Raw genomic sequence first — 14,451 nt, forward strand, 5'->3', positions numbered from 1 at the left:
TTTGACATTTCCCAGGATGACAATGTAATTTAAGCTTGTCTGCACAATGTAACCAACATCCACGTCTGTGATGGTATCCATAATATACATTACACGGTGCAAGTTCCTCCCTCCATATTAAGAAGAAGAGATCCTCTTGTTTATACTTCTATCTAGAACTTGTCCTAGGGCAGTGCAATGCAAGTGCTTCTTTTTTGCAGGAGGGTAAAAAAAAAAAAAACCACATACGAGTTCAGACATTGTAAACAAATGTTAAAAAAATGTATTTTTTTAATTTAAATTTGAGTTCAATAGGTGGTATTATACACAATGCAATCAATATGCCACAATTCAATCCAGTAGTGCTATCCTTTGACACCAAGCTGTACCTGTTTTATACAGGCGGTAGCATCCTTGTTGCCCTTCCCCTGAACAACATTAATTGAGCAGGTCAAGGAGGAGAGGCATGAAAGACACAAGGAGGGAGCAGTGCCCCGCTGAATGTCAGCACACCAGCCAACTGGCATCACTTACTGAACAACTGAAATATAGGTTGTGGACGGAGCTCTCTTTTATATCCGACATATCTGTACTATATACCTTTGTATGTGTATACATATACAAATATATGAATATACAAAAGATCTTACTAAACCTTAAAATTTCAACTGTGCATAGGAGTTCACAAGTGATTTGGCTGGTTGTGTGCCCATTTGGAGAGGCATGCCTTCCAGCTAAAGCTGGCCCCACACCATAGATTTGGTCAGTTATGGAAGGGCAATTAGCCAATAACTTTGTACTGTAATGATCTACCTGACTGAACATAAATGTATTGTTTAGGCAGACCAGCCACCATATAGCTATGGTTCAGGATTGCTGATCCCACAAATCAAATCTAAGGAAACTGACTGGTGCAACTCTCTACTTAGAAGTAAGTAATGAAGGCATCAGTGTAGCTGCTTGTGGGTAGCATCAAAACCTGCTTGCGGATTCCTTTCTAGTGTGCAAAATCCTCCCAACCTACTAATCCAGCATCTCAAAATACCAGATACTTTCAGGTATGGGGCACTACTAGAACATAACCCCCATCTCCCACAATGCAGTGCCTTGTGCCTGTTCAGCCAATTTCTTGGGGGCATGGTTAGCAATATACAAATACTGACTTTGAAGAAGTCAGATGTGGAGTGTTGGGTCAACTGGGGTCTAGAATGATAGGAGCAGGCACTACGATCATCTATAAACTGCAGTTACTTTCAATACTTAGATCCAAGTAGAAAGCCACTTTAAGGCAGGCTTGATAATTAGGCAGTCATGATTGCAGCGCGGTGCCGTTTTGCTTCCACTTTCATTCTATTGGTTTGCACTTTATTTAAATTGACTGCTAGCTCACCATCTGCTTTAGCATTATTCAGACTAGTATCAATGCAGCAAACAACACATCAAATCAAGGAAGCTAGGCCCACGGTAAACTCAATTTGGCAACAGGAGAGCTGAAATGGCACCTTGTGGCCAATGTGGGGGCCATACAGTGCCGACAGGAATGGCCTGGAAGTCCTCTCATAAATAAAAGCAGCACAAGCTAGTGGCACATCTACACTCAGAGTTGCATTTCTCCTTCAGCCAAAAGCCTTCCTTTAAAAAAGTCTTCTCCTGGTCTGTGACACCCTGTGCGTTACTACATGGAGGCGACTGCTGAAACCCAGTGTTCTTCATGACTACTCTTGAAAGTCTTTCTGCGCACATCTCAGAACACATAAATTTTGTCTCTTTCCACTTCATCCAGATCATCATCCAGATACAGCAGAACCTGCGAACAGACATTGTAGTTGTCAAAATAAATATTTATAAAACAGTTTATTACAGACAAATACTATTATTGCAAAAAAACAATTTTCATACTAAATACTGTAACTAAAAATGTGGGGTTATAGTTATGTATATGACATTAAAGTGCAGCTGTGCCCAGACAACGGGCATTAAACTATTTACCGGCGTATAACACACACACACAGGCGTATAACACGCACCCCAACTTTAACCACTTTAGCTCCGGGCCTGTTTTTCAGAGTCGGTGTTTACGAGACTAAAACATTTTTTTTTGCTAGAAAATTACTTAAAACCCCCAAACATTATATATTTTTTTTCTAACACCCTAGAGAATAAAATGGCAGTCATTGCAATACTTTTTGTCACACCGTATTTGCGCAGCGGTCTTACAAGCGCACTTTTTTTGGAAAAAATACACTTTTTTAAATTAAAAAATAAGAAAACAATAAATTTGGCCCAATTTTTTTTATATATTGTGAAAGATAATGTTACGCCGAGTAAAATGATACCCAACATGTCACGCTTAAAAATTGCGCCCGCTCGTGGCATGGCGTCAAACTTTTACCCTTAAAAATCTCGATAGGCGACGTTTAAAAAATTCTACAGGTTGCATTTTTTGAGTTACAGAGTAGGCCTAAGGCTAAAATTATTGCTCTCGCGCTAACGATCGCGGCGATACCTCACTTGTGTGGTTTGAACACCGTTTTCAAATGCGGGCGCTACTCGCGTATACGTTCGCTTCTACGCGCGAGCTCGACGGGGCGCTTTAAAAACATTTTTTGGGGGTTTTCGTATTTATTTTACAATTTTTAACACTGAAATAAAAAAAATAAATAAATTATCACTTTTATTCCTATTACAAGGAATGTAAACATCCCTTGTAATAGAAAAAAGAATGACAGGTCCTCTTAAATATGAGATCTGGGGTCAAAAAGACCTCAGATCTCATAATTAGACTTAAATGCAAAAAAATAAATAAAAAATTTGAAACTGTCATTTTTTCAAATGACAAAAAAAAAAAAATGTTGCTTTAAGACGCTGGGCGGGACCGACGTTTTGACGTCACTTCCGCCCAGCAGAGCTATGGGGACGGGTGAAGGAGATTTTTCCTTCACTCGCAACCCCACACAGCTGCCGAATGGTCCCGATCTCCTCCGCCGCTACCGACGGCTACGGTAAGCGGCGAAGGGCGCGGGAGAGCGGTGGGAGGGGGGCCCTCTCCCACCACCGATAATGGCGATCTCGCGGCGAATACGCCGCGGAGACCACCGTTATCGCTGACAGGACCACCCACCGAAGAGATGAATATCTTGGTTGTGGCAGCAGCTGCTGCCGTTACCGAGATATCCATCTTCAAAGTGACGACGTATAACGACGGTGGGCGGTCGGCAAGCAGTTAAGAGGGACGTTTCCGGAAAAAAACCTTTCCACAGCCCCCTGCGTATAACACGCAGGCACAGTTTACCCTCTATTTTCAGGGTAAAAAAGTGAGTGTTATACGCCAATAAATACAGTACTTATATTTTAGCCCCCTGCACTGAGTGTTTAGCCTGTGAGTCCAATCCCAGCATTTCAATGCACTCAGGGAGGTACAGGTGCAGAATTCAGCTGAAATATGCTGTGGCTGGACAGGGCTGAACAATGTACTGAGTGGCACTTGTTTTTAACACTGTATGGGTTCAGGAATGTATGCCTGGAATGCAAGAAGCCTTTGCAGATAGCGGGGCTGGACATTGCACCTGTGCCAAAAGGGCCCATCAAGTAGTACATAGGCTTTAAATAAAAGCCATGCTGGACTTCCCTGGGTATTTTTAATGTGAAGTTATTCTTTCTCAAAAACCCTCAAAAAGATCCCAACAAAGACTCTAGGTTTCCAACAGCTTAAGATAGCCATACATGGATTGAAATTCGGCCGGTTCAGTATGGACTAGCAAATTTCCATGTAATCCATGGAAAATTTATATAAATGATGTAGAATTACATCTCACAACTTTTAGGTTAAGTTGATATATTTTTGGACACTGAACAATTGATACCTAGCGCTTAACATTTTTTTATTTTTTTTTATTCATATCTGCGTTTACATCACAGGGTTGTTTTGTTTAGCTGCAGGGGTATCACTATTTAGGTTTGTATTAATTGGTATTAATCTTTGGCACAGTGATTTTAGTTTTTGAAATCCATGTATGGGCAAGGCTGATTGTACACAAGTCAATCATCCAGCCTGTCTGGTTTTTCCTAAATGATCAGCTGGCTGCCAGCTATAGCCGGCAACACTGAAGGCTCCCTGCTGTCAAAATACAATACCACAGAGGGAGCAATTCCATCATCCACACATTTGATGTGGAATCTAGGCCATTTCTTTTGTTCAACCCACTGATTGAACATAAAAAAAGCATTATATATGTGCGGTCTTAGAAGCACAAAGATTTTGCTCTCCATATAAAAAGAAAGTAAGAAGATTGTATTGTGAGCTTAAATTTCGCCACAATGCTTGTAGATACAGAGATGCATGAGGACGGGGACACTAAACGATATCCTAATGGCCCAATATTTACATTTTTATGAAATTGCAGTATTTTTCTGCCTCCTGTAACATCCGCTGTGAGTTCTCAAACCTTTTTTCTTTTCGCTTCCATTTGCATGGAACAAGCAGCGAACACTCATTGCGGTCATGTGCACTTCTCCATGTACACTACAAATTGAATATGTACAGTATGTAAAAAAACAAGGCAAGAGAAACCGAACTACCAACTAAGCACAGTAGTTTATTAGCGCTCATCAAAACAAAGATTGGCCACGCAATCTCTAACGTCTGGTGCCCGGTTTCTGTCCTAACAATTTCCAGGTAGGTCACAGCAGCCCTTCTTTTTCTTGGCTAGAGGCCATCTACACAAGGAAGTGCTTTGACTGGGAAAAAGCTGCCACACTGTGTGCATCTTATCTTTGTTTTTATGAGAGCTAACAAAGTACTACACTTAGGCGGAGGTGCTGTTTCTCTTTCTTGGTCTTTTACATACATTTGAATTTGCAAATGGGAGTCACCCCAACCCTGCCATCTGGAAAGAATCTGCTGATGGCAACTGTGTTCATCCTTTATATTCATGGAGGGATATGGAATTTGGGATAATGAACTTATAGGATTGCGTTACACTTAAAATGTCCCTTATTTCCAGACACATTTGTACACACTTTGGTTGAGTTTTGCGCCTTCTGGCGTTTTGATGAGATTTGCCCTGGGGAGTTGACCATTTGCACATTCATACCTCTACAAATCCCAAAGTTCATTTTAGGATTGAGCAAAAAAAGGTGACTATGTTCCTACATACAGTGGGACTATTGAGAAAGAATGTTCCTCTAAATGGGAAGTTGGATCACAGCACCAAAAAAAAAACGGAGAGCAATACAAGATACTTTTTTTAGTTTGGAAAACATACTTGAATATATTATTTTATATGTATATATGAACTGTCCTGCAAATACCAGTACCCAACGCTAAAAAACATGTATGCAGATTAGGAGCTCTGACTTTATCCTGACGTCCCTTATCTGTACACCTGTTGTCTAAATTTAAAAGCCAGCAGTATAGCTAAACACACCTGGGACCTAGGGCAAGATATGGGCTTCATTCTTGTACCCACTGCTCTAAAATTAACATTCCCAAACCTTATTTTTCCCCCATGCAGCTAATATGTTCATCCAATTACCTCCTTTAGGTTAACCCAGTGTTTCTCAATTCAAGTCCTCAAGGTACACCAACAGGTCATGTTTTCAGGATTTCCCTTGGATGAAACATCTGTGGTAATTACTACGCGACGCGTTGGTGCGCCTTGACTGGAATTGAGAAACACTGGGTTAACCCATAACTATCAAAACCCCTTCTTTGCATTTAAACCCTCCCCCCCACAACTCCTATAGTTCCCTCTATGTTGCCTGGCTTGACCTTGTTCAGATATAAATATGTTTACTAGGCTAGCTACTAATTGCAGTTGACTATTATGCAAGATAATAAAACTCACAAGGAAGGAACCGAACATAGCAATAGAGGAGAGGAAATGCCAGATGTCATGGTCATCGAAGAATCCAAGCAGTATGCACTCTCTGTTGTGCTCACGAGATTCAGCTGGGGTTTTCTGAACACAGAATAAACAGTTAATAAAAACTCAGCCCGGCAGAGAATATATTTAAAAGCAGAGATTTGTAGACTACCACTTGGCACATGAAACAAAGATGGTTGATGGCAGAAAAAAGACCAAGTGGTCTATCAAGTCTTCACCTTTTGCCTATTATAGCTACTTTTATGCCACCCTCAATTTACGCAGCACTTTACATATATACAGTGTTATGAATTCACATCAGTCCCTTACAATCTAAGCTCCCCAACTCACATTCACACACATACTAGGACAATTTTGACAGGAGCCAACTAACTTACCAGCATGTCTTTGTAGCGTGGGAGGGAATCGGAGTATCCAAAAGAAACCCACGCAGGCACAGAGAGAACATTCAAACTCCTGGCAGGTAGTTTCGTGGCTGAGATTCGAACTGGCGACCTTAGTGCTGCTAGGCGGCACCACTTAGCCACCAACCACTGTGCTAATAAATGTTATTTATCATAATAGTCTGAGTAAAGAGTTATCCTTGCCCCAAGTTAGCTTACATTCACATACTGTTAACTGAATCACTACCTCTGCTGGAGGTCTATTCCAAGTACCAGTTGCTTTTGCTGCAAAATAATACTTTAAGATTAGTTTAGATGTTTCCTCCTGCTAGTTTAAGATCATGTCCTTGAGTTCTTAATCTTAGCTTCCTATTGAAAATACTGCTGTCCTGAACCTTATGGACACCCTTTAAGTATTTCACGTTTCAATAATGTCTTCCCTCCAGACTGTACATATTAAGTTCCTGAATTCTCTTCTAATATATTTTATCCCCCAGACTTTTCACCATTTTTGTTGCTTGTCTTTGGCCTTCTTCTATATCATCAATATCTCTTTGTGTAAGTGAGGTATCCAGAACTGGACACAGTATTCTAAATAAAGTCTAATATAAAATCTAAAAAAAGAAGAATCTGGACCCTTTTCTTCTGCTGGTGATCCCTCTAGTAACACACTCCAGAATTTCCCCACTGCCAGGCCACACTGTTTTCCAATTTCTATAACATTTAAAATGAGCAATCTACAAAACTATTTTACACATTTTTTTTCTCGTTTGCTGCAGGTTACACTGGAAGAAAAACAAAGATTGGGGCACGATTGAAAGCAAGACACATCATTAAGGTCAAGCTTTTTAAAGGATACCTTTACCTTTTGTAACATGTTACATTACACCCATATTCAGGGTGTAACATGTTACAGATGTAGCTGCCTCTGCACTCTCCCCCCGACCCCTTGTTTTGACAACGAGCAGGGGATCTTATTCCCCCGCTCACAGTTACGATTTTTAAAAACGTTTTGCACCTGTCTGACCACGTCATTCATTCACAGAGTTCTGCGATTGTGAAAACTACAAGTACCAACAGTCTGTGTGGCTGTCAGTTTGCAGTTCTCAATGAACAATCAGGGTGCTGTTGAGTGCTTTAGGTAGTTCATTCAGTGTTCCTGTCAGTTTGTAACTGCCTGCATGTACGAGGTACGAGCAGACAGCTTACACAGACTGTCTGCAAGAGCCTTGCATAGCACCTGCAATCTGCTGCTCGTGGGTGCAATGCTCTGCAGGCTCATAGTAAAAAAAAAAAATAAGTGCACATTTTATTTACCTACAAAAAGATGAGCATTTATTATTATTTTTGCAAAGATGAACTTATCCTTTTTTTTGTAAAATACTTTTTATTGATTTTGACAATATACACAACAAAACAAAAAAAAAGAAAAAGGCAGTCGACCCAGCAAAACACTGGGCCGGTGAGAGGCCAACATGGCCTAATTACACAACCCGTAATTAAAAGAAAACAACCTAACCCTCCCCCCTCCCACCCTTTTGCTCAGCTCCCACTCTCCCTCCCATGAAACCACCGGAAAAATCGCCAGATGCCCCGCCTCCCACTCCTCCCCAGGATTCAAACACGTCACCCCACATCACCCGACCCTACCCATTATCTGAAGTGTTGGAAGTTATGAGGAGCCCCATCCGCCATCAGGCCTTATCCAACAGTCAGGTCAGAGTTATACCAAGCCTGCCATACCCTGTCAAATTTTTTTCCCCAACCCCTGGAAAGGTATGTCGCCTTATAATATGGCATAATTGAATTAACCAGGCCCTTCCAAAAGCGTAAATCAGGTGCCTCCGGCTTGCGCCATTTTAACAGAATGGCCTTCCGTCCATAGAACAAAAGGATGTTGAGCAGTGTCCGATGAGCCCTGGATGGCACCACATCCTCCACTAATCCCAGTAAACATATTTTAGTCCTCATCAGGATAGGAGTCAACAAAACTGTTGAAATACAAGAGGTGACATCCGACCAAAACTGCTTGATCCGAGGGCAACTCCAAAACACGTGTTCCGCCGCTGCAGGAGCAAAAGTGCATCTCCAGCATTCAGCAGGCACGATGGGTATATAGTCGCCAGCCTGGCTGGCATATAGTAGGTCCTATGCAGAAACTTAAAATGGATTAACCTGTCTCTGGCTGCCACCAGATGTTGGAACGGATGTGTCCACATTTCATCCCAGTCCTCCCCCTGAATATCAGGTACCTCAGCCACCCACCTGTCTCTGCACCTGGCAACCGCCCCTGGACTGGCGGCGAACAGCTTTTTATATGAAACCGAAAGAGTCTTGGGAAGATCTTCTGTGGAGAGTAAATCCTCCAAACTCGATGGAACTGACTCTATGGACATTAAATTTAAATTGAGATTTAAACGCATGCCGCAATTGAATATAGCGAAAAAACTGATTGTTTGGCAGATCGTGTCTAGCTTTAAGTTGGTAAAAAGTTAGCAACTCTCTATCCATCGTGACATCTTTAAGTGTCTTGATACCCCTTGTCGCCCAGCCCATAGGGTCTTCAAAAGAGTAGAAGTGCGACAGTTTAGGATTCATCCACAGTGGGGTGGATGGAGACAAACCCCTATAACTGGGGTTTGCTAGAGCAACCGCTGCCTCCCATGCCTTAATCGAGGCCCTCATAGAAACAGTAAGTGGAAGGTCCATCTTGACTCCCCTATGAATGGCCAGCCGCAGAGTTTCGTACGAACCCAAATGCGCCGCTTCCAACACCGTAGCCGAATCCCCCTCGTCCGACGTCAACCACCGATGAACGAAAACCAATTGTCCAGCCAAATAATATTTTCTCCAGTCTGGCAAAGCCAGCCCCCCCTGTCCCCAGGGTTCCTGTAAGATCTTCAATCCTATCCTGGGCTGCTTGGGAGCCCACAAGAAAGTGCTCGTGAGCCCATCAAGCTTCTTAAAAAAGGATTTGGGGATCCAGATGGGAGCATTCCTTAAAAAGTACAATATGACTGGGAGAATTTTCATTTTAAGCAAATTAATCCAACCTATAAGTGATAATGGAAGTTTCTGCCAGGCCTGTATCTTTTGTTTGAAGAAAAGCAGGAGCGGTGCCAGATTCAGGGGCATATAGTCCCCCACCCTCGCCGTAATCTTGACCCAGAGATACGTAAGCTGCTCAACCCACTGCAACGGCAAGGCGGGTCCGTGACGTCCCTGGCCCCGGCGTCCAGCGGCAAGATGGACGATTTGGTCCAATTCACTCTCAACCCGGAAAACTGCAAAAAAGTATTTAAAATGGACAGCGCTGCCTCTAGTGATTCCTTGGGATCTTGCAAAAATAACAACATGTCATCTGCATATAGTGCCAGACACTCATCTATGGACCCCACCCTGATCGCCTTCACCTCCCCAGCCGCTCTCAATGCAACTGCAATAGGCTCCATCATAAGCGCAAATAAAAAGGGCGACAGAGGACAGCCCTGCCGAGTACCCCTACCTATGTGGAAAAATTGAGAAGTGTGAGGTCCTATGCGGACCGCCGTTCTGGGGTTACTGTAGAGCATCAAGATCCACTGTCAAAAAGTTGGGCCAAAACCCATTTCCTCCAAGACTGCCTGCATGTATTGCCAGTCAATGGAGTCGAAAGCCTTCTCAATGTCTATGGACACCACTATCCTAGTGGGAGAGGCAAGATTTGGAATCTGCATGTGCGTGAACAGTCTTCTAAGATTGGTGTCGGTAGACTTACCCGGCATGAACCCCGTCTGGTCTATGTTCACCAGAGAAGGGATAACGCCTGCTAGTCTCCTGGCCAGAACCTTCATAAGGATTTTTAAGATGAACTTATCCTTTAAGTTTTGAATAGCACGTGACAGAGTTAAAGCAACTGTCAGGTGTTTATTTCTGTTTTTTTCGTCCTGAGAAACTCATCCTGTTTGTCATTTTGACAATTGTTGCTGGAAGTTAAAGGAAATCGAAAATTTTACAGCCATCTCCAAATAGGTGTATATGGGAAATCTTACAATCAGAACATGATTTCTGGTAAGCAACTGTCTAAGCAACTGGGGAGATTTTCTCACTTCCTGTTGTGTCCCGTTGGTCAGGAATTCAAGGTAAATCTCCCCAACAGGACACAGTGTTTTTAACTTTTCCCTAAATATAATATACCAAAGAGACAACAGAATAGTGGATTAAATATGCTCGAGTTCCAGTGTGGAGTACTGCTGTGGACATTGATAGTGTACATTATTTATTCCACAGGTCAAAATTAATTAAGAAAATGCCCCATTAGGGTGCATTTACACTTGCAAATGCACCCTGCCTGCGATTATATGCAAAACAAACAGCGGGGAGGGGGATTCGCTGGGAGAAAGCAATGGGAGGCTGCCGACTCCTGCATCTAATCATGCCCACGCACATTTAATCTCTTATGCTGTGATCATATACAAGAGATCAGCTCTGCATGCAGACTGTCTGCATCCAGGGCCAATCACTCACATGCGACTGCTGCATAAGGGATTACATGCAAGTCGGTGTAATTAGATGCAGGGGCCGACAGTCTTCCATTGCTTTCAATGGGGCTGCTTCTTGCAGCTAATCGTTCTCATGTATAATCGCAAGTGGGGTGCACTTGCATGTGTGAATGCACCCTTATGGCACCTGGATGGAGGTAACAATTGTAGGAAAGAAATACTTCTCAATCATCAGCTCCATAGAGTGGCCAAGCTCAACTTTTAAACAGCAAAAAATGTAACATACTGTAAATTCAGCTGCCTATATTACATCTCTGGATCAGCTGTGCATTTTCAAAAATCACAATAGACAGAATATATATTTAGAAACTAACGGCTTATATTGCTTTACATTTAACATATCAAGGCTAATAAATGGACTTTCCATTGAAGACTGGTGCATGCTTTTGCCAATACAGCATTGAAGAGTCGGGAAGAATTCAGCCACAGAGTGTGCATTGATGAATGTACCACACAGTGAAGGGATCTGGACACTTTTAATTAAGTACATTACATAGTCAAACTGTTGGGGGAGGGGAGAGGATTGAAAAATGTATTTCTAGTGCAGTTTATATAAATAAAAGTTTAAGAGCTGTAAAATACGCTCTGTGTATCAGGGAAGATTCACACTATGCGCAAAGTTGTTCAGTTTTTCTGTGTGGGTAGACACCGCAGCCTTGCATTTTTACAAAATGACATGGTGTTCATTTCTATACATGGCAGCTCATAGAAAGGCAGGTTCACACAAAACGGATGTGAAGCAGGTCAGAAAAATGCAGACATGTTTCAGTTTTCCGCAAAACTCTGCCCTGCAGTACGGAAGTGAGAATTGGCACAGAGAAAACCGTTGTTTTTCTCCTACAAAAAAAAACAAAAAAAAACGCAGCCCTATGGGTTGATGATTTTAATACATCTTCCCCCATTTGTTAATTCCAGACTGGAGCATCCTTTGTTTTTCTCACCTCTTTCTTATACGTTTTTTTTTTTTACCAGCTTGAGTGCCTGATCTATTCTATGCTTACCTGCCAAGTGCTGAGCCCCTGGAAGAAAAAGAACAGAGCGAATCCCCAAACCACAGATGTACACAGGATACAAAGCAGCGGGGCAGGAAGAATACGCTCCCCACTGCGTAGCTAATAAAGTTTAGGAAAAAAAAAATTATTATACATAGATTGCAGTAATCTCCTACTAAAATAAAAAAGGACACATGTAGGCAGTGATCAATCGTTATTGTTACACAGTTATGGCCCGTACACACGATCCGAATATCGTACGACTTTTTTTGCTTAATAGTCGCAAGTAGAAATTGAATAGGGTAATAAAGTCACGAAAATTCTCGTACGACAGAAAAAAAATTAAAATCGGAAGTGATGTCATGTGTTGTAATGTATTTGTATTGTATTTTCGGAAGACAACTGTACTGACTAAACGAAAATCGTATGATCTGGTATCGTACAAGGAAAATTTTCGTGCATGTCTGATCGTATAATATTGGATGATCTGTCGTGATCGGCTCTCTAAAGTAGTGTACACACGATCCGAAAATCGTACTAATTCTTCCTCGGATGACCGTTTTCGTCCAATATTCGGATCGTTTGTGTACAGGCCATTAGTCTGGTTAAAAAAAGATACAAGTCCACCCAGTTCAACCCAGTTTATTATAGACTTTTTCATTACTGTTCTGAGATCCTGCAAACAACTATTTTCTAATGCTGGCTACTTCTGTCCAGAAAGGTGCCTCTGCCTAGTAGATGAGGTCATTAGTCCTTTATAATCCTTTAAGATGCTAAACTTATTGCTGTATCGCCTGAGTCCAAATATAAGTTAGAGTTCTGAAAACAAAGATGGAATTTACATTGTTAGATCTTTTAATTTTTTTTTTACACTCTTTAGTGTCTGCAGTGCAAAGCCTGTTAATATTGCTGCAAACCACATATCTTTCATAGATTCATAGGCTTGATTAATTTGTCTTATGCAGGCAAGTAGATGGGATATAGACTGGTAGTCAGCTACAGAGGATTTCTTATTGAAATCAAAGTTGTAATATAAAGTTGACAGACAGCTCCATAGAAGGGAACTATGCATATTCTATGATTTTCTACACTTCGGGCCAAATCCACAGCCCCGCAGCGCAACGTAACTTAAGTGATTTAAGTTACACTGCCGCAAATTTCCTAAGTTAGGTATCGATCCACAACACGCAAGGCGTGCCGAATCTAATGGGGCGAGTCCCATTTAAATTAGGCGCGCTCCCGCGCCGGACGTACTGCGCATGCTCCGTCGGGTAACTTACCCGACGTGCATTGCGCTAACTGACGTCGCTCCGACGTCATTTGCTTAGACGGTAACGTAAATGGCGTCCAGCGCCATTCACGGACGTCTTACGCAAACGACGTAGAGTTTGAATTTTCGACGTGGGAACGACGGCCATACTTAATAGGGCTTAGTCAAATAGGACTCAGCCCTATTTTTACACGGCGTAACTCGACGTAAACGATGTAGCATTAGAGCGACAGGCCCGTCGGAGCGTTCGTGGATCGCCGTAAGTGTTCATTTGCATATTCTAGGCCGGCCGCAATGGCCTCGCCACCTAGCTGCCGGCCTAGAATTGCATCCTTAAGATCCGACAGTGTAATTCAATTACACATGTCGGATCTTCTGTCTATCTCTTGGAAACTGATTCTGTGGATCAGTTCCAAAGATAGAAACAGGGATACGACGGCGTATCAGTAGATACGCCAGCGTATCCCTTTTGTGGATTACCCCCTATGATCCCAAGTAGGTAACTTTCCAAAATATATTATGTACATAAATGTAAAGTTATTAGCTCAAGGAGAAGAGTGCACACACACCATCATACAAACCATATGAGCATTCCATTTCTTACCTTCATAATAATGTAGAAGGCAAAATATAGTAACAAGTTACAAATTCCAATGGCGAGAAGATATGAGGCAAAATCATTAGGACGTTCAATAAGGCCATATGCAGCCCTGCAGACAAAGCAAACACATATATTACCAGAAATAAGCACAGACAGAGAGTAAAGTGCTACAAAGACCCACAATACCCATGATGATGTAAAATAAGAAAATGTTTAACCACTTCAGCCCCAGACCATATTGCTGGTCAAAGACCAGGCCACTTTTTGCGATTCGGCACTGCGTCGCTTTAACTGACAATTGCGCGGTCGTGCGACGTGGCTCCCAAACAAAATTGGCGTCCTTTTTATCCCACAAATAGAGCTTTCTTTTGGTGGTATTTGATCACCTCTGCGGTTTTTATTTTTTGCACTATAAACAAAAATAGAGCGACAATTTTGAAAAAAAATAATATTTTTTACTTTTTGCTATAATAAATATCCCCCAAAAATATATATAAAAAAACATTTTTTTTCCTCAGTTTAGGCCGATACGTATTCTTCTACATATTTTTCGTTAAAAAAAATAAAAATCGCAATAAGCGTTTATTGATTGGTCTGCACAAAAAAGTTATAGCGTTTACAAAATAGGGCATAGTTTTTATGGCATTTTTATTAATATTTTTTTTTTTTACTAGTAATGGTGGCGATCAGTGATTTTTATTGGTACTGCAACATTATGGCGGACACTTCGGACACTTTTAACACATTTTTGGGACCATTGGCATTTTTATATCGATCAGTGCTATAAAAATGCATTGATT

General features: G+C 41.7%; 1 protein-coding gene across 6 annotated transcripts in view; it reads right to left on the minus strand.

The window, feature by feature from the left end:
* Positions 1–239: 239 nt before the first annotated feature.
* The window catches only part of SIDT2 (SID1 transmembrane family member 2), a 107,324-nt gene continuing 93,112 nt past the window's right edge, over positions 240–14,451 (minus strand). For all 6 annotated transcript variants that reach the window (XM_040327661.1, XM_040327659.1, XM_040327660.1 and 3 more), the window contains 4 exons: positions 13,655–13,760; positions 11,790–11,900; positions 5,826–5,939; positions 240–1,786 (listed from right to left, as the gene is read on the minus strand). In XM_040327661.1, the coding sequence (XP_040183595.1) occupies positions 1,724–1,786; positions 5,826–5,939; positions 11,790–11,900; positions 13,655–13,760 (394 nt within the window). In that variant the 3' untranslated portion in view covers positions 240–1,723. The remainder of the gene's footprint in view (positions 1,787–5,825; positions 5,940–11,789; positions 11,901–13,654; positions 13,761–14,451) is intronic.

The sequence above is a fragment of the Rana temporaria genome, chromosome 10 (assembly GCF_905171775.1).
Source record: "Rana temporaria chromosome 10, aRanTem1.1, whole genome shotgun sequence".
NCBI classification, from domain to species: Eukaryota; Metazoa; Chordata; class Amphibia; order Anura; family Ranidae; genus Rana; species Rana temporaria.